Genomic DNA, 19,050 nt, shown 5'->3' with positions numbered 1-19,050 from the left:
ATAGTGATTTTACTTCTTTTGTCTTCAATATAATCTCACATTTAATTATCTTCTGTTATTCTTTTTGGGACCATGTTTCGTGAAGCTCTTTGCTTTTTCATACATATGGCTCAGTGCCCAGTCTAAGTTTCTTTTGCTTTTATTTGATATTAACCATTTGGTCCATATTGTCTTTTTGCAGGTTTTGGTTAGCTAAGTGCTTATGCAATCTGAGAGCTTCACCTTCATCTGTAGTTATTTTCAACAGTTAGCAGGCTTAGTGCCATCCCATATATGGAACACTTGGATCCTCTTGCTTTTCTTACTGTTCCTTTTTCTTTTCTGGAGGTTTCACCTTCATCTATTGTTATTTTCAACTGTTAGCAAGCTTAGTGGCTTTCCATTGTAAATATTGTTTTTATCATCCCATTTATTATTCTTAGAGTTAAGGGTTTAGTATAAGTATTAGCACTTTATTCACTTGCATAGCACATGACATTTTACTTTAACTGAGAAATTGGTTTGCAAAAACAATTGAGGCTGCAAAGCACGGAAGCACTTCAGATAATGGATGCTCTATAATAGTGAACAACATTAAAGTAATGAATGTTTAGCACCTTATATCAATGTTTATCACACAAATATGCTTATCACACTATTGAGTGTGAGTTGGTTATAACATCATTTAAGCAGTTATGAGATACCAAAGCAATTACAACTATAACATGGAAAATATAGCAATTGGCATTTGTGCAGGAATATTTCCATATTAGTGTGTATGTGTATATATATATATATATACAGCGTGAACAAGGGCTTTCCGCCCGAAACGCGTCGCTGGTTCTGTTCTGTTTCGTTGAATAAAATACCATCTTGCTGACTCTGCTGGTACGGTCCTCATTCTTTGCTGGCGTGGAGGCGGTGTCTGCGAGCGCAGAGCAAGCTGAGGAGGAACTTCCCTTTTTCATATATATATATATATATATATATATATATATATATATATATATATATATATATATATATATATATATATATATATATATATATATTGCATACCACTTCCTCCTCTGCTTAAGGAAAACTGAGTCGCACTTCACTGGGCTGAGGTAATTTGCTTTATTGATTTTGCAGGTTTGGCAGTCCTGACGCGTTTCGTCGAATCACTCGACTTTTTCAAAGGTGTGCCGCTCTGTTTGAATCCGGTTACTGCAGTGACAGCCTTTTTAATTGGTGATGCTATGCTGCATTTTTTTCATCCCTCAGGTGGGCATGCTGGTCACTGTAGTTCTTCCGTGATTACTCAGTTCCTCCGGTGGTCAAATCGCCTAGTGCCCCGCTTCTGCCCCTCTTCAGGCCAAACAGGAGTCCTGCTGGAGCCGGCCTCCAGCCGCAGCCAATTTCCCTTTTGTTCCGCTACCACGGAGGTTCAGCTTTGGTCCTTGTCAGGGAAATGGTTGGCGCTCTGGCTGACTGCGGCGCTCCCACGGCTGAACCACGCCGTATTAAATTGCATACCACTTCCTCCTCTGCTTAAGGAAAACTGAGTCGCACTTCACTGGGCTGAGGTAATTTGCTTTATTGATTTTGCAGGTTTGGCAGTCCTGACGCGTTTCGTCGAATCACTCGACTTTTTCAAAGGTGTGCCACTCTGTTTGAATCCGGTTACTGCAGTGACAGCCTTTTTAATTGGTGATGCTTAGCTGCATTTTTTTCATCCCTCAGGTGGGCATGCTGGTCACTGTAGTTCTTCCGTGATTACTCAGTTCCTCCAGTGGTCAAATCGCCTAGTGCCCCGCTTCTGCCCCTCTTCAGGCGAAACAGGAGTCATGCTGGAGCCGGTCTCCAGCGGCAGCCAATTTCCCTTTTGTTCCGCTACCACGGAGGTTCAGCTTTGGTCCTTGTCAGGGAAATGGTTGGCGCTCTGGCTGACTGTGCGGCGCTCCCACGGCTGAACCACACCATATTAAATTGCATACCACTTCCTCCTCTGCTTAAGGAAAACTGAGTCACACTTCACTGGGCTGAGGTAATTTGCTTTATTGATTTTGCAGGTTTGGCAGTCCTGACGCGTTTCGTCGAATCACTCGACTTTTTCAAAGGTGTGCCGCTCTGTTTGAATCCGGTTACTGCAGTGACAGCCTTTTTAATTGGTGATGCTTAGCTGCATTTTTTTCATCCCTCAGGTGGGCATGCTAGTCACTGTAGTTCTTCCGTGATTACTCAGTTCCTCCGGTGGTCAAATCGCCTAGTGCCCCGCTTCTGCCCCTCTTCAGGCGAAACAGGAGTCATGCTGGAGCCGGTCTCCAGCGGCAGCCAATTTCCCTTTTGTTCCGCTACCACGGAAGTTCAGCTTTGGTCCTTGTCAGGGAAATGGTTGGCGCTCTGGCTGACTGTGCGGCGCTCCCACGGCTGAACCACGCCGTATTAAATTGCATACCACTTCCTCCTCTGCTTAAGGAAAATGGAGTCGCACTTCACTGGGCTGAGGTAATTTGTTTTATTGATTTTGCAGGTTTGGCAGTCCTGACGCGTTTCGTCGAATCACTCGACTTTTTCAAAGGTGTGCCGCTCTGTTTGAATCTGGTTACTGCAGTGACAGCCTTTTTCATTGGTGATGCTTAGCTGCATTTTTTTCATCCCTCAGGTGGGCATGCTGGTCACTGTAGTTCTTCTGTGATTACTCAGTTCCTCCGGTGGTCAAATCGCCTAGTGCCCCGCTTCTGCCCCTCTTCAGGCGAAACAGGAGTCATGCTGGAGCCGGTCTCCAGCGGCAGCCAATTTCCCTTTTGTTCCGCTACCACGGAAGTTCAGCTTTGGTCCTTGTCAGGAAAATGGTTGGCGCTCTGGCTGACTGTGCGGCGCTCCCACGGCTGAACCACGCCTTATTAAATTGCATACCACTTCCTCCTATACATATATTAATTTATGTGATAATATGTATATTTTAATCTATGCATATTTATAAATATTTAACTAAATGGTTTATTTATACGCACACATGTATTTACTGTGGAATCAATTATTTTTATAATGTTCTATAACCTATGTATAGAAATGAAATGTCATCTTAAACCATATGTACTAATGTGAACATTAAAAGGAGCCTCGAGAAAATCGAAACTTATAGTGTTCCTTTTATGTCAACTATCACATGAAGGGGAAAAGGGGTGTGCACAAAGCATTTAAAAAAGGTGTGATCAAGGGCACCTGGTGCTCGAAACGCGTCAACAGAGGAGTGAGGAAGAATAAACACTTGCCAATCTATTCGGGTGTCCGTTTCTCTTTGTTCGCCGAAGAGGAGGTTCTGAGAGTCCTGTGGTTATATATCTACAAACACACATATATGTAAACATATACATTCGTAAATCTGCCTTTTTGAAAGGTCACCCCAGTTTTTTCACCTTTTTTGCAGCCAATTTTTGCTGGCTTTAGTACTCGAGAAATAATAAAGTGTCTTTGATTACACACTAAAAGAATTGCTGTATATTGGAACTTCCTATGTGTCCTATTATGCTTACCTATAAGTCCATGAATTGCACATGGTGCATTTTGTGCAGCTATGGTAGGGGAAGTTAAATGTCACATGTGGGCTGCAGTGCAAATTTACATAACCAACAAGTGACAAAAAGATTTCAGGAAGGAACACTGCTGTACTGTTGCTCAACTGTAGCTTAAATGCACTGCAGTGACATATGGCACGAAAATATGCCTTTGTCATGTAGAAAAAGCCTATGTTTATTTGTTCACAAGTCACCCATGAAGTGTGCCTTGTAGGCCCACAGGGCAGGGTGCTAATATATATATAACTAAGCCACATTACATACTGGGGTTAGTGTCCCCCAGTGAAATAAATCTCCAAATCTATTTCACTGTGTAGGTCTGGCTAGATTGTTCCATAACAGGTGTAGGTGGGATTAAAATATTTATTTTCCACCTCCACTTAGGAAAGGGCTAGAAAAAAACTTCAAAGTTATTTCCTGTTTATTTTAAAAAATCTAAAAAAATAACCATCATATCTGACTTTTAATAACTTAAGCAGAAAAGAAGTAACTTTATAAAAATTTACTTTTGGCTGAGACACAAATGGTTCAAAATCAGTCATGCCACTCATCACATCCCTAGACCTGAAATACACATCATTGGCTGGGTGAGTTCAAAACTCCGGCTCAGGGCACAATTGCTTTTCCTTGTCCCTAGGAAAGGCAAACAGGTGTTAACTTCTGACCACTAAGCAGGGATTGGGCATCCAGGAATGGACAACTATAGTTCCCAGAACAAAGGGCAGCTTTAGCACTCCTAACTTAGAGATGCCAGGGAGGGATTTTCCTTTCCATTGCCAGGACCCCAGTAGACAGCCAGGCTCTAGCTACAGGGAAGAAGGGCCCTACCATGCTGAAACAGGGGATCCTGGGCAATCTGTCAGTGAGACAAAGATGAAGTGCAGCAAGAGGAAGTGGGAACTGTGAGAAACTTGTTAGGAATGGGTGGGGTCTCCAATCACTGGCTAGTGCACATGATAAATCTGGCAACTCAACTACCACTTCTCCGGAACAACACTGGACCTGGCAAGGCTCCATCTGAAGAAGTTGCTTTGCTGGAAGAAGACTCCTGATTTCTGCTGTGAGACTCCACAAATGGGATTCAAGGCATCCTGAATCCTGCAGGCACCCAGGGACTGTAACTGTAGGGCCGGCCTTAGGCATGTGCAAGCTGTGCACCTGCACAGGGCCACCAAACCCCAGGGGCCACCACACCAATATATATCCTTAATATAATAATCTTCTGAGGATGGATACATATTTGCGTGGCGGCCCCTGGCAGGAATTTGGTGGCCTCCGGCTCTGTTCCACTTTCAAACACCCTGAATGCCCCCTCTTCACTGGCATCCGCGCTCCGCTCCGCCCGCCTCACCCAGACCCCCTCTTCCGGGGCCCCCTACCTATGCTCCATGCCCAGGTCCGCCATGAGCCTAGAGCCTGAGCCTAGCCCTGGTAACTGCTCTCCAAGGTTTAAGTGGCTGGGCTCATGTTTACTACTTCAGGGACATAAAAAGCAGAAGGACCAAGAGGGTTGAGCTAGACAAAGATGACTACACCCTGCAGGAGAGAGACCTTGTACCCAGAAGCATGCCCAGAGGAGCTAGGGGTTGTTGGTCTGACTAGAAGATTATTTCCCAGCAGGTGGATATTAAGTATGAAGGTAAAACCTTTGACACTCCCTTGGTGTAGCTGACCTCTTCATCGCGGCTGACCTGAAATTGCTCTTAGGTCCCAGTCCACCATGACTGTTGTGTTTTCAATAGAGCTTACCTTCTTATAGGAACAATTTGACTTGAAACTTCAAAGTTCATATCTCTGGTTCTTCTTGCCCTATTCTGATTATCTTGGTGTCTTTCTTAGGGTGCTGTGTTCTTTAATTTAAAATTGTTGGTACTGATTTAACTCAACATACACCTCTCTGGAGATTGCCTGCAGCTGAAGCTACCAGCGATTAACCAGAGATTTTTTCAGAACTGTGTTTTGGACTAACCAGAATGGGCTTATTGAGTTAGTATAGGTGCCCAGTGTCCCAAATTAATAACCAATTTTTTTTACATACAAGTATTACACGTCTGGGCTGTAATATTGAACAAACTACAGCGCAGTGAAGTAGAAACCCATATAGCACAGAGAACCATAATAAAGGCAAAATATTTCCCAGGTTTTCTGTGAAATGTGGGTTTCATCACCAAAATGACAGAAATGACAGATCCTAACTATTGTGCACAGTTTTAGTCTTTTCCATTGTTTAATCTAATTTCTATTAATTAAAGGTAAGCTAAGCTTGACCATTCTATTCCCAATCAGGGTCCGCTGTTAAGTGAACCTTGCAGAGGACAGCTTCAACAAGTTCACACTTCTACTAATATAATGTTTTCTAGCAAGGGCTGTTGTTTCTAAATGTTTACAGTCTTAGCAAAAAATTATGTTCTGTATTTTTCTTGCCTTTTTCTCACAGACCACCAAACAGTATGGTCCAGTATTTAACGGTCTACAATAAACTCTATATTCAAGTTAACTGACCCAACAAAGCGTTATGTGTAATATGGTGCTATATTGCATCTCCGGGTTACAATGATATTTACGAATGACTCGTCTTTTGGTGTCAATGGTGTCTCCAGGACCCCTCAATAGCAATATAAAACCTATTACATGATGAATCATCTCTCTTTCACTACATCTATATATATATATCTACATGTAAATATGTGACTAAACACATATATATACACACATAAATATAGATATATCTCCAAGTAGTTTGATGCTCTAAGGTATCAAAGGTTAAATCTCCTACACAGTATGATTTCAATTTGCACTGTGTAATGGGGATCAGTGTAAACTATAGCTACAGAAAGTTTAAAAAAATCTGAGATTCAACAAACAAAAAGAGGGACTCTGGCTGAGTTACTCCTTGGTGGTGGGTGGCAAGCTACACTGTGGATGGATCTCTGGGCTAGGCAAAATATATTCTTAGTCTTGCCCTCGGATGGTTTCAAAATGTGAAGACTATGGGAGGTGATTGTGTTCATGACCTCAATGAATGCAGTTCTGCACAATGCAAGGGCATGTACTGGAAGCCTCTGTGTACAAGCTAGTCATCTGAAGTGTGTTTTTTGTCTTTGATTTTGCACTTGCGTTGTCAGATAGAAGTGAAGTACAACTCATTAAGGTTTTACAATTTTTCCATGCACTCTTTCCGAACAAGTAAACAGACTATAAACACATTTTAATCCAAAAACCAGTGATGACTTTGAAAAAATAAATAATAAAAAAGAGCAGTTAGTTCTTACCTGGAAGAATGTGCGACTGAATGCTCTATTGCACAACAAAAAGACCTTTCCTTTTCAAAATAAGATGCTTTATAGTACAGTACCACTGTAAGCCCTAAAATGTGAACAAAGGGTGTTTGCACTCACAGTCTGAACGGCTCAAGATTGCCAAAATACAGACTTGAAAGAATAGTATAGTTATAAAAAATATTAGGTATATATTATGGCTGTTTCTGTAATTTCACTGAGCAGGAAACATTAAAAGTGAATATATGTGGTTCTGAAAAAAACAAGTAGGGGAATTTCATAAAGACCATGCATGTAATCAATAAAGCTTTTGCTGAGATACAGTCTCGAAGGAGGAAGAGAAGATTGAAGTGTTAATGGTTCACCCTTAGTTTGAGCTTAGCCAATAGTACCTGTACTACTCCGATAGCTCTTGTGGAAGTAGAAACCAATAAAAGCTTAGTTTGAATGCTTTTTTGAGGACACTAAAGTGTAGGAGTAGTAATCAAAGTGTTCACTATAAGATGGTTCAATGCTCCAACCTCATCGTTGGGAAAATAAATTAGACGGTGAATGCCCAGTGACCTAAAGATGGCTTGGTGCTCATAAATCACAACTATACCCTTGTCCTAACTCTTAGTTGTGAGGATTTCGCATTTTCTAGTTTTGTTTTGGTATCTATCGATTTTTCAAAAAAACGGACTAGTGCTGGTTCATTTAGCAAGGAGGCAAGGATCTGCTCAAAGGAAAATGACCAGCCACTCTCCACCTTGGGCTGGGAATTAGATTTTTCAGTCAATTCTGCTGCACCACTCTTATGGGGGTGAAGAACAGGTTCATTCTCTGACTCTTCTCCAAAGGGCCTGCTTTTTGCTGATGCAGCGGGACTTTGTAGAATACGGCCAACTTCTTCCATTTTGATCAAGAGACTGGTAACAGCTGCGATGGCCCGATACATCAGCTCCTCTTCAGGGTCTCCTTGGAATAAGTTGTACAAAGTATTTGAGAACTGAATGAACTGGAACTGTAATGGAAAATAAAGGAAATTAGCAAAAATTAGGTTATTCTAAAATCCATTTGCTTATGTATTCTGCATCTGATTCAGATTTCCTAAACTCAACTTCTCTCATACATCTCATCTAAACACTACCAAACATAGGCAACGTAACAAAAAATATTATGGAGATGCAACAACATTGCCTTCTTTAATCATTTTTTGAGGCCAACATATATTCTCTTCCTCAGCACTATGCACAACTCTGACAACGAAGCAAAGTAGATCAATATGATACAATTGCTTGAAGTGTTCAGGGCTTTCATTTCATGCCCTCTGAATAGAAGCACCGAAATTGCTTCAAGTCTAGGAGTAATCCTAGGGAAGCAAAACTCCAACTTAGTGAATTCTGTTGAATAGATTTCTGAAGAGCAAGCAATTTGATATTCCTTCAAATATTGGGTTAAAAGCCTTACAGTCCCTAGGAGCTGTACTCAAAGGGATCTTCTACGGAATTATCTTTGTGCTTGAACTGTGGTTGGCAAACTGCACGACCCATGGCCAAGCGGCCAATAAGAGATTACTGGTGGGCATGTAAAGTGTAGGATCTTAAATCTAGTTTTGACGGCCATCCTTAAGACTCTGTGGTTGGGGGCCCTGAGTGAGCCCTCAGGGCTCGGGTGACCAGGTGGTGTCGGCCACTGCATCAGTGCTCACGTGGTGGGTGCACCCTTTCGGGGCTGTGGCCTTGAACCCACCGGGCACATAAATTCCCTGGGCACCTGGATGCTGGAATCCGCGCCTTCCCTTTTGGGTGGAACGGCAAAGACAGGGGGTGTTCGGCCGCGTCTGTCGAGCGGCATGAGGTCCTCCCTGTGAGCCCCCTCCTCCCTCCCTTGGTGTACTGCACCTGGTGGCCCCTCTGGCGTCCTGCTCTCACCTTTTGGCCTTATCCTGCATCACCACACAGGGCGTCTTCGCATCATCCACCTTTGCCAGGCAGCGATTGGTTTCCGGGGGTGGCTGCCTCCACCTTGGGTCGCCCATCACCACCAGCCCAGGCCTCCTGGACAGTCCGGTGGCCCCCTGTGGCACCCGTACCCCAAGCCTATTGTAAGGACCAGCCCCCGCCCTGCAGGGTGCCACCATGGGCTGGAACGGACCAGCCAGAACACCGGCTACTTCAGCTTCAGACCTCATCACCATCCTGCAGGCCATCCATACCTCGCAGTCCTCGGTGGAGGGGAAGATCGCGGAGGTCCGGGTGGACATAACCCTCATTCAGCAGGACCTCCGAAATGCCATGGCTCGAATGACGGAAACAGAAGGAGTAGTTTCTGTCCTGTAACTCCAGTTCTGTAGTAGGGGTATCTCTGTTATAGTCATAATCTAGTGAATAGTCCCGCCCATGTGCGTGGACCCCGGCAATCAAAAATAATCTCTTAAGTTGTTAAAATAATGCAAAAACTGCAAAGACACTTAAGAGAGAATTTAAAGACAAATAATGCAGCCTATATCCATAGGCTACACTGTCCAGTACTTCAACTAGAAATTCCACCAAAAATCACCACACACAGCCCAGCCTGCTAGTTTCTACCATAGAGAAACCTGCCTCCCCCAGTCAAAGACTCAGGAATGATAGAGAGGAAGGTAGGGACAGACAAGCCCCATAGGCTGCCATTATGTGGCTTAAATAGGATACTGTGCCTTTAAGAGAACTTTCCAGAACTTCTCCCAGTATCCCAGAATGCATAGCAGGTCCCTCTACTTTCAGTTCTTTTTGAAGGCGAAGCATGCCAGACCTGTCGCATTCTTTACATGATGAAAAATCTCCACCGGGGAGGAGGGCGGGCGCTTATGACTATAACAGAGATACCCCTACTACAGAACTGGAGTTACAGGACAGAAACTACTCCTTCTGTAGTCGGGGATCTCTGTGTATAGTCATAATCTAGTGAATAGAATGGCAAGCCCATCCCCACACCAAAGCGGCGGTGGAGAATAAATACATAACGCCACTACTGTGCGAACAAATTCCGCAGCGAAGCCTGCCCAACCTGAGCGTCTGCCCTGGCGTCAGTGTCCAGGCAGTAATGCTTAGCAAAGGTATGAACCGACTTCCAAGTGGCTGCCCTGCAGATTTCAGCAATCGGCACATTACGGAGCAGAGCCGTCGTGGCAGCTTTGCCCCTGGTGGAATGAGCCTTAGGCTTACCTCCTAAGGTCTTATTAGCCTTTTGGTAACACAATTGTATGCAGGACACAATCCACCTAGAGATGGACTGCTTCGAGGTCGCAAGACCCGTCCTGACCGACCCATAATTGATGAACAACTGGTCAGACCTACGAATATCCTTGGTTTTATCCAGATAAAATTTCAACACCCTCCTAACATCCAGGGAATGGAGAGACCTCTCCGCTGGGGATTAAGGGTTCTGAAAAAACGTAGGCAAAGTTATAGTCTGGTTGACATGAAAATCAGAAATAACCTTGGGAAGAAATTTAGGGTGAGTACGCATAACAACCTTAGCAGCATGAAATACAGTATAAGGTTCATTAAAACACAACGCCTGAATTTCACTCACCCTGCGGGCCGATGTAATGGCCACGAGGAACGCCGCCTTCCAGGACAGGTGCTGCAACGAAGCCTTATGAATAGGTTCAAAAGGCTCCTTCATCAATCTGGACAGCACCACATTCAATTCCCATGAAGGCGAGGGAAGCCTGACAGGAGGGAATACTTTCTTCAAACCTTCCAGAAAATCTTTGATCACAGGGATCTGGAAAAAGGAAGTCTGTGAAGGGCATTTCCTGTAGGCAGTCAATGCAGCAAGATGTACCTTAATGGAATGGACATTAAGGCCAGACTGCGCCAAATGTAAAAGGTAAGGAAGGATGACATCTTCCTTGCAGGTCGTAGGATCATGGTTCTTAGACTGGCACCAGATACAAAACCTCTTCCACTTGTAAGCATATGAAGTCCGAGTGGAAGGTCTCTTAGACTCCTTCAGTATGTCCATGCAGTCATCGGGCAGATTCAGATGGCCATATTGCACTATCTCAGGAGCCATGCCGCCAAACTCAAAGACGAGAGGTTGGGGTGTAACATCCGTCCCCTGAACTCCGTGAGAAGGTCCGGCCTGCACGGCAACCGAATGTGAGGAAGGAGAGACCGGTGAAGTAGGTCCGTGAACCACCACTGCCTGGGCCACTCCGGGGCGATGAGTATCATCCGAGCTCTGGACCTGGCTAGCTTGAGGAGTACCGCCGGAATCAGGGGAATGGGAGGAAAGGCGTACAGAAAACCGTTCGTCCAGTTGATCCATAACGCATTCCCCAGCGTCCCTTGCTGGAAGTACCTGGAGGCGAAGTCTCTGCACTTGCTGTTTTCGGCGGTGGCGAACAAATCTACGTCTGGAGTTCCCCACCTTGCGAAGACTTCTCCTAGTACTTCGTCGTTTATGACCCATTCGTGGTTTTCCTGAAGCAGTCTGCTCAGTGCGTCTGCCTGAACATTCTGCACACCTGGGAGATGGGTGGCCGTTATCGTCAGTCCTCTGGCCAGGAGCCAGTGCCAGATCGTCTGCGCCTCCTGTGACAGAGTGCGCGATCTCGAGCCCCCCTGCTTGTTGAGGTAATACATCGTGGTGGTATTGTCCGTCTGTACAAGCAGAGAGTTGGTCGGGAAGGACGGAAGAAAGGCCTTCAGTGCCAAGTGAACAGCCCTGAGTTCCAGGAAATTGATGTGATACGTGGCCTCCATCGGTGACCACGTGCCTTGAATCTGTAGAGTCCCGGAGTGCGCTCCCCATCCCAGAAGAGACGCATCCGTCACGACAGTCTGCGTGGGAATGTCCTTGTGAAAGGGAACCCCTCTGAGGAGATTCTCCGCCGAACACCACCACTTCAGAGACTGAAGAGCATGCAGCGACAGTCGAATCTTGTCGTCCCAAGATCCTTTCCTCTGATCCCACTGGTCCTCCAAGCACGCCTGCAACGGTCTCATGTGCAGCCGTGCGTGTGGCGTCAGGAAGATACAAGAGGCCATCGATCCCAGTAGAGAAGACACCGTCCTCACTGTTGTAGATGGAGTCGTCATAAGAGCCTGAGCCTTCCGAAGGAGTGATAATCGTCGCTCTTCCGAAGGAGACACGCTTGCTGACAGCGTATTGACGGAGGCTCCCAAGTACTGTATGCATTGGACCGGAGTCGGGACAGACTTGGCCATGTTGATGTGCAGCCCCAGCTTGTTCAGGAGAACGCACGTCTTCTGGAAGTGTGCTCGCGCTTCCGAGAAGGTGGATGCCTTGAGCAACCAATCGTCCAAGTAAGGGTAGACGAACACCTTGTTCTTCCTCAGGTGTGCTGCTACCACCGCCATGCACTTCGAGAACGTTCTCGGCGCAGACTTCAGTCCGAATGGGAGTACTGTGTATTGATAGTGATTGGTGCCGACTTGGAACCGCAGGAACTTCCTGTGTTTGTGTGCAATGGGCACATGGAAGTAAGCATCCTGTAGGTCTATAGCGCAAAGCCAGTCTCCCTGTTGCAACTGAGGGTAAATCTGATGCAACGACAGCATGCGGAACTTTTCCCTGCGAATCCATTTGTTTGCTTGTCGCAAATCCAGAATGGGCCTGAACTCGTTCTTGTCCTTCTTGCGAACCAGAAAGAACCGGGAGTACAGACCTCTTCCTCTCTGAGACCGAGGTACGTCTTCTATCGCCCTTTTCCTTAACAGGACATCCGCTTCCGCCTGAAGCTCGCGCAGTTGAAACTGCGAGCTGACCGGGGGAAATCGCTGGAGGAGGGCTGGTGAACCGAAGACTGTATCCATTGCAAACAATATTCAGCACCCACTTGTCCTGAGTAATTTTTCTCCACTCTGCCAGAAAAAGTTGGATGCTTCCCCCTACCTGAGTGGGTAACGGATCCGGGGGAAGTAAGTTCCTAGGGCCTAGACCCAGCCTGGCCCTTGGGCGCCGGAGCCGACTGCCGGCCTCCCCTGCCCTTCTGCCGCTTCTGGAACGGCTTACGGAACTGCTGCTGCTGTTGCGAGTGCCCCGAAGCCTGTCCTCTTCCTCGGCCTTGTCCGCCGAACCGCCGCTGGAAGGGGCGGTACTGCTTCTTGGTCTCTTTGGGCTTCTCCAGGCCCACAGCCGTCAGCGTTTCTGCCTCCGCCTTCATGCGGGCCATTTCATCATCCGCATGCTTTCCGAAGAGGGTCTCTCCGGAGAACGGCAGATTGGCCACCCTCTGCTGTGCGTCCGGTTTCAGGGACGTAAGCCGGAGCCATGCGTGGCGCCGTTGGTTGATTCCGTGGCAAAATCCGTGAGCCGCCAACAGGGAAGAGTCCGCTGCCGCGCTGATTATCTGGTTGGCCACCAGCATCCCCTCACTCAGGACTTCCATGAAGTCTTCACGCTGCTCCCGAGGCAAATGCTCCGCAAAGCGCTCGAGGGAGTCCCAGAGGGCGCGGTCGTATCGGCCCAACAGAGCCGTGGCACTCGCCGCTTTCATGGATGTAGCAGAGGTTCCACAGACTTTTCTCCCCGCCGAATCCATCCACCTTGACTCCTTGTCCGGGGGAACCATGGAGGACGGAGTGGTGGCATGCTGCTTGCGGGCCGCCGTGACGATGACAGAGTCAGGCGGAGGCTCCGCTCTCAAAAAGGCCGGATCCGAGTCGGGAGCCCGGTACTTCTTTAGTAATCTTGATGGAGCCGCCCTCGTCACCGCCGGGGTGAGAAACAGAGCCATAGCCGGTTCTTCCAGGCCCGGCACCAGAGGCAGGAGAGGACGAGCCAGGTGCTTCTGATGTAGAGTCTCGAAAATGACTGACGTCTTTGGAGTAGGCACCGTCAGGGATATGCCTAGCTTCGCAGCGCCCCTCAACAGGACGTCCTGAAACGCCACCAGGTCATCTATCGGGGACACTCTGGTGTCCGGTGACCCCGATAGGGTAGGGGAATAATCCCTGGTTCCAGAGGACCTCGTGTGTGAGCGAGATTCGCGCCTCCTATGGCGGTGTCTCGATCTCGTGGATGATCTGCGCCGCGATCTCTCCTTCCTCCCAGAGCGAGAGCGAGACCTGCCAGCTCGCGGGCGCTCCTTCGGTCTACATGGAGGGGTCTTCCGTGGTTCCTCACGGGGTTTCGTCGGTTCCTCCCGGGGTTTCGGTTTTGGAGTCCCCTTAGGAGGAACAGGCAGGGACGGCAGGGAAGTGGACCTCGGAGGAGGAACCTTCGGCTGCGGGGTGGGCCCATGCGGAGGGACCGGAGGTGGAGGAGGGTCTCCTGAAGGCAGTGGCGGTTTGGGTGGAGGGTCCTCCTTAGGAACAGGGGGAGGAGTCGGAGTCCTGGGCCGAGATGGAGTGTACACTTCCGAGTACACCGAGCCCGGTGACCCTTTAGGCGAAGGGCGCGGAGAGCCATCCCCATCCGCAGGCGACCGCTTCCTCTTGTGTCCCCCACTGGAAGCAGCATGACTCCTGGGACTAGAGTCCCTTTTTTGGAGAGGGTGACCTACTCCTCGACGCTGACCGCTGTCTGCTGGACGCAGAGCAATGCTTCTCCGGCGTCGAATGACGCTTCCTGGACTCCGGTGTCGATCGCCGTCTCCTCGGCGTCGACCCTCTTCTCCTCGGCGTCGACCGTCGACTCCTCGACGTCGACCGTCGACTCCTCGACGTCGGGCGTTCCGCCTTCGACGACGAACGCCGCCGTCGTCTTGATGTCCTCGACGTCGAGGAGCCCCTCGACGTCGATCGGCGGTGTCGCCTCGACGGCGATCGACGGTGTCGCCTCGACGGCGATCGACGGTGTCGCCTCGACGGCGAGCGTCTGTGCCGCTTCGACGGCGAGCGCCGATGCACGTCACTTCGCCCTCGGTAGGAAGATTTTGACGAAGACGATGACGTCGACGGTGGCTTCGACGTCGGCTTCTCCTTCGCCGTCGAGCCGCCATGCCGTCTCGACCCGGAGCCGCGGGGAGAAGGGGAGCACGCCGTCGTCGTCCCTCTCGACGTCGTCGTCGATGCCATCGACGTCGACGGAGAATGGGACCGTTTGCTGGACTTCCTGCCCCCGGGGAGCCCCCCAGGGGCCTCAGCAGAGGCAGAGGGAACCTTCCCAGGCTGCCCAGACCCACCTGCAGCTCGCAGACGCCTATCCTCCAGGCCAGCCAGCCTGATCTTCAATCTGTCCCTCAGGGTCCGAGTAGAAAGCTGCTGGCAGATGACACAATCCTCAGGGACATGATCTTCTGGAAGGCACACGATGCAGACATCATGGGGGTCACTCTTGGCCTTCTTCCTCTCACATGCTGGGCACTTAACAAAAAGGCCAGGCATTTTGGAGCCCCAAAACGCCTAAAACAGCACAAAAAGGAGAAGAGAATACCAAGAAGTAAACTGCAACACTTTTTAGAATTCAAAAGTGCAAAAACAAATTCAATAAACCCTTGAAAAAGGGAGAGCTCAATGCCAGGGTCCTGTAAGCAGGAGCTGGAAAAAAGAACTGAAAGTAGAGGGACCTGATATGCATTCTGGGATACTGGGAGAAGTTCTGGAAAGTTCTCTTAAAGGCACAGTATCCTATTTAAGCCACATAATGGCAGCCTATGGGGCTTGTCTGTCCCTACCTTCCTCTCTATCATTCCTGAGTCTTTGACTGGGGGAGGCAGGTTTCTCTATGGTAGAAACTAGCAGGCTGGGCTGTGTGTGGTGATTTTTGGTGGAATTTCTAGTTGAAGTACTGGACAGTGTAGCCTGTGGATATAGGCTGCATTATTTGTCTTTAAATTCTCTCTTAAGTGTCTTTGCAGTTTCTGCATTATTTTGACAACTTAAGAGATTATTTTTGATTGCCGGGGTCCACGCACATGGGCGGGACTATTCACTAGATTATGACTATACACAGAGATCCCCTACTACAGAATCCCGTATATCATCAGTGGAAGACAACGTTCAACAACTCAAGGGGCAGGTGGCGCGCCTCCAGGCATACACCCAGGAGCTGCACCGGAGGGCAGAAGATGCTGAAAACAGATCGTGCCGCAACAACCTCCGCCTAGTGGGGTTTCCGGAGGGGGCGGAGCAGGGTCGCCTCACTGAGTTCATCGAGAAATGGCTGAGATCCTGGCTCCCGGAGGGCTCTCTTACTCCATGGTTCATCATAGAGAGGGCCCACAGATCCCTTGCTCCGAAGCCCCCGACGGGGGCGCCGCCACGTCCTGTCATAATGAAAATCCTCAACTTTAGAGAACGTGACTCCATCTTGGCAGAGGCCTGCAAGCATCAACGCCTCCCCTATGAAAATCACTCAATCCTGATCTTTCCAGACTACACTAAGGAAGTCCATGCAGGGCCAGCGCCGTTCGTTTGGAGAGGTCAAACAGAAGCTCAGAACCCTCAATGTCCAGTACCGCCTCCTCTTCCCGGCGGGCCTGAGGGTGGTGTTCGCCAACCAAACCTTGTTCTTTGACTCACCGGCGGAAGCGTGGTCTTGGGCCACGGAGAAGTGTCCCACCCGACCCAATGCTCAGATTCTTCTCCAGAATGGGGCGGGGCAGATCTATCCGATTACCCTGGTCTGCCCGACCCAGGGCCCCAGCGCAACCGCTCACGCAGGCGCCCTGGGCATAGGAGGGCCCGCTCTGACTCTCCGTTGAATCTCTCCCAGGCGACCGGGCCGCCCTGGGAGGACCTCCACTCTGCGAGGCGGTCCAGCTCATTGGGCCGTGGGGGGTCCTGGCCGGCCTCCTCTGTGCCTGATCTCCCCGATATTGACCTCTCGCGTAGCCTGACGCTTCTCAGTGGCCCAGCCTGAGTCCGTCTCTGCCCGCCAGACCTAGATCCACGGCCAGAGACACAGGCTGGCTTACCCTGTTCTCTCTCTTCTTGGATTGGTTTACAGACATCCTGTCATGAGGAGGGGTCCTCCACGCACTGTTCGATCTCAAGCGTTGTAGTTTGTTTTTTTGTGCTATTGTTACTGTTAGGGCGACAGATGCTTCTGTTCCTGAAGTATAGGGTGGGTGGTGGGGATGTAGGGCGATGGGGGGGGGGGGGAAGGGGGTGGGCGTTGTCCCCTGGTTTTTGTTTTTGGGTTTTTGTTGTCCATTTGTTTCACCACAACAGCACTCACGGGACGCCCAATCTCTGGCACTAAGAGGCATAATTCACAGTATCTGGACCCCATTCTTGCATCCCGAGGTTAGCGTACTGGACAGAGCTCCCCTCCAGGGCCGCCCTCCCCCCCAGAGACAAACCACTAGGATGACAGTCATGTTAAAGCAGGGTGTATCCTTGCGCCTCCTGTCATGGAATGTCAATGGTCTCCTTGATCGTCTCAAGTGATCAGCGGTACTTCTATATGTGCAGCGACAGGGGGTGGAGGTCCTAATGCTGCAAGAAGCACACCTATTGGGTAACCGCTGCCCCTTCTTAACGAGGTATGGGTGCGAAAGGGACTGGCACTCGGGCTTCGTACGCGGGTCCCGCGGGGTTACAGCGCTCCCTCCTGTTTGTGGCGACACGAGTGGTTCACGAGGACCAGGGCACCTTTGTGGCACTGTCCGGTACCCTGAATGGGGCACCCCTTAACTTGGTGTTGTTTTACTCCCCCCATAATGGCTGACTGCAACCCTGGCCGCCTCCGTGGGACTCCTGGCTTCCTTGCCCACGGGCCCCATCTTCCTGGGGGGTGACTTCAACGCCGTCCCCTCTCCTGCGCTCGATACAACTGGGCCCCCTTCCCATGGCAGAGGGGCGCATGCGAAACACCTAACGGAGTGGGCCGCATCCCTTCGTCTCTGTGATCACTGGTGTGTGTGGCACCCGCAGACTAGACAGTTCACCCACACCTCGGCCGCACACCACACGCACCCGCATATTGACACCTTCTACATTTCCTCAATCGACTGCCTCTTGCTGCAGGAAGTTGCTATCCTCCTTAGGGGTATATCGGACCATTCCCCGATGCTACTCACTGTGGGTATCCCCCGCCTCCATGCGTCAGACATGGAGAATGAACGCATGGTTTCACCAGGATAAAGACTTCCGCAAGGTGGTGGGGCGGGAGCTCAAACAATACTTCCAGACAAATGAAGGGTCGGTGTCGTCTCCGGGCGTCTTCTGGGAGGCCGGTAAGGTAAGGCAACGAAACGCGGGGTTGCCAAGGGGCAACTCAAAAGCCAGCGGCGTGCACAGCTGGAACAGCTCACCTCACGTGAAGCACAGGCCCTGCGCCTCGAGCGATCCACCGCCCTGAACCCAGACGCCTCCGAAGTGAGGCTCCTTGCCCACATTCGGGAGGAGATTCGCCAATTGTTGCTGGAAGCGGCTAAGCTTCTCTGGCGCTCGTCTGTCGTCAGGGTGTACGGATCGGGAGACAAGAACGATTCTCTCCTCCATAGACTAGTCCCCTACCCCTGAGCGAATCGTATAACTCCAGAAATAGCGCTTCAGGATGGCTCGGTGCATTCCCCGGCCGACATGGCCCAGGCCTTTGCGATGTACTAAAGTCAGCTTTATACGGCCAGGACTCCCTCTCTTACCCTTACAGATCTGTTGCAGGCTGGTGCCTGTAGCCTCCCTCAATTGGACTCCGATGCCCGGGGCGATCTAGACCGTCCCATAACACCTGCAGAAATTGGCGACGCGATTACCCTCGTCTCGTCCGACAAGACGCCAGGACCGGACGGCCTTCCCCAGGAATTCTACGCCCTGTATAGAGAGACAATGAATCCATATCTCGCCCAATTATTCAGGGAGGCGACAGACAGGTTCATTTTCCTTCTAAACCGATATGGCCTCCATTGTGGTCCTTCCCAAGTCCCAACCACCCTCGCCTCGATGCGCGGATTATCGTCCCATCTACCTCATGAACACAGAGCTGAAGTTGTACCCTACAATACTCGCCCAGTGTCTTAAGCCCCTTTTACGCACGTTGGTCCACCCGGACCAATGTGGGTTCATGCCGGCGTGTGGCACCCGTCATTGTTTGCGGAGGCTCCATACCGCTTTGGCCTACCGCAACTTGCTCACCCCTTACCTCGCTCTCCTCTTGGTAGATTTTGAGAAAGCCTTCGACTCGGTGGACTGAAGGTTCTTGGACGATGTTCTGGAAACGATGGGATTCAGTCCCTGCTTCCGAGGTTACGTACGACTATTATACGCTCGGCCGAGGGCGCAGGTCCTTGTGAATGGCGTTCTCTCAGATCCCTTTCCGATCCGAAGGGGAATGAGGCAGGGATG

At 49.6% G+C, this 19,050-nt stretch overlaps 1 protein-coding gene across 1 annotated transcript in view; it reads right to left on the bottom strand.

Moving 5' to 3' along the window:
* Nucleotides 1-6,735: 6,735 nt before the first annotated feature.
* The window catches only part of TBC1D8B (TBC1 domain family member 8B), a 720,472-nt gene continuing 708,157 nt past the window's right edge, over nucleotides 6,736-19,050 (bottom strand). Inside the window, exon 18 of the mRNA XM_086967215.1 lies at nucleotides 6,736-7,823. Coding sequence (XP_086823341.1) covers nucleotides 7,416-7,823 — 408 coding nt within the window. The 3' untranslated portion in view covers nucleotides 6,736-7,415. The remainder of the gene's footprint in view (nucleotides 7,824-19,050) is intronic.

This window comes from Lissotriton vulgaris, chromosome 4_1 (genome assembly GCF_964263255.1).
Source record: "Lissotriton vulgaris chromosome 4_1, aLisVul1.2, whole genome shotgun sequence".
NCBI classification, from domain to species: domain Eukaryota; kingdom Metazoa; phylum Chordata; class Amphibia; order Caudata; family Salamandridae; genus Lissotriton; species Lissotriton vulgaris.
The sequence above is the reverse complement of the archived record's forward strand: the minus strand, read 5'-3'. Positions and strand labels throughout refer to the sequence as shown.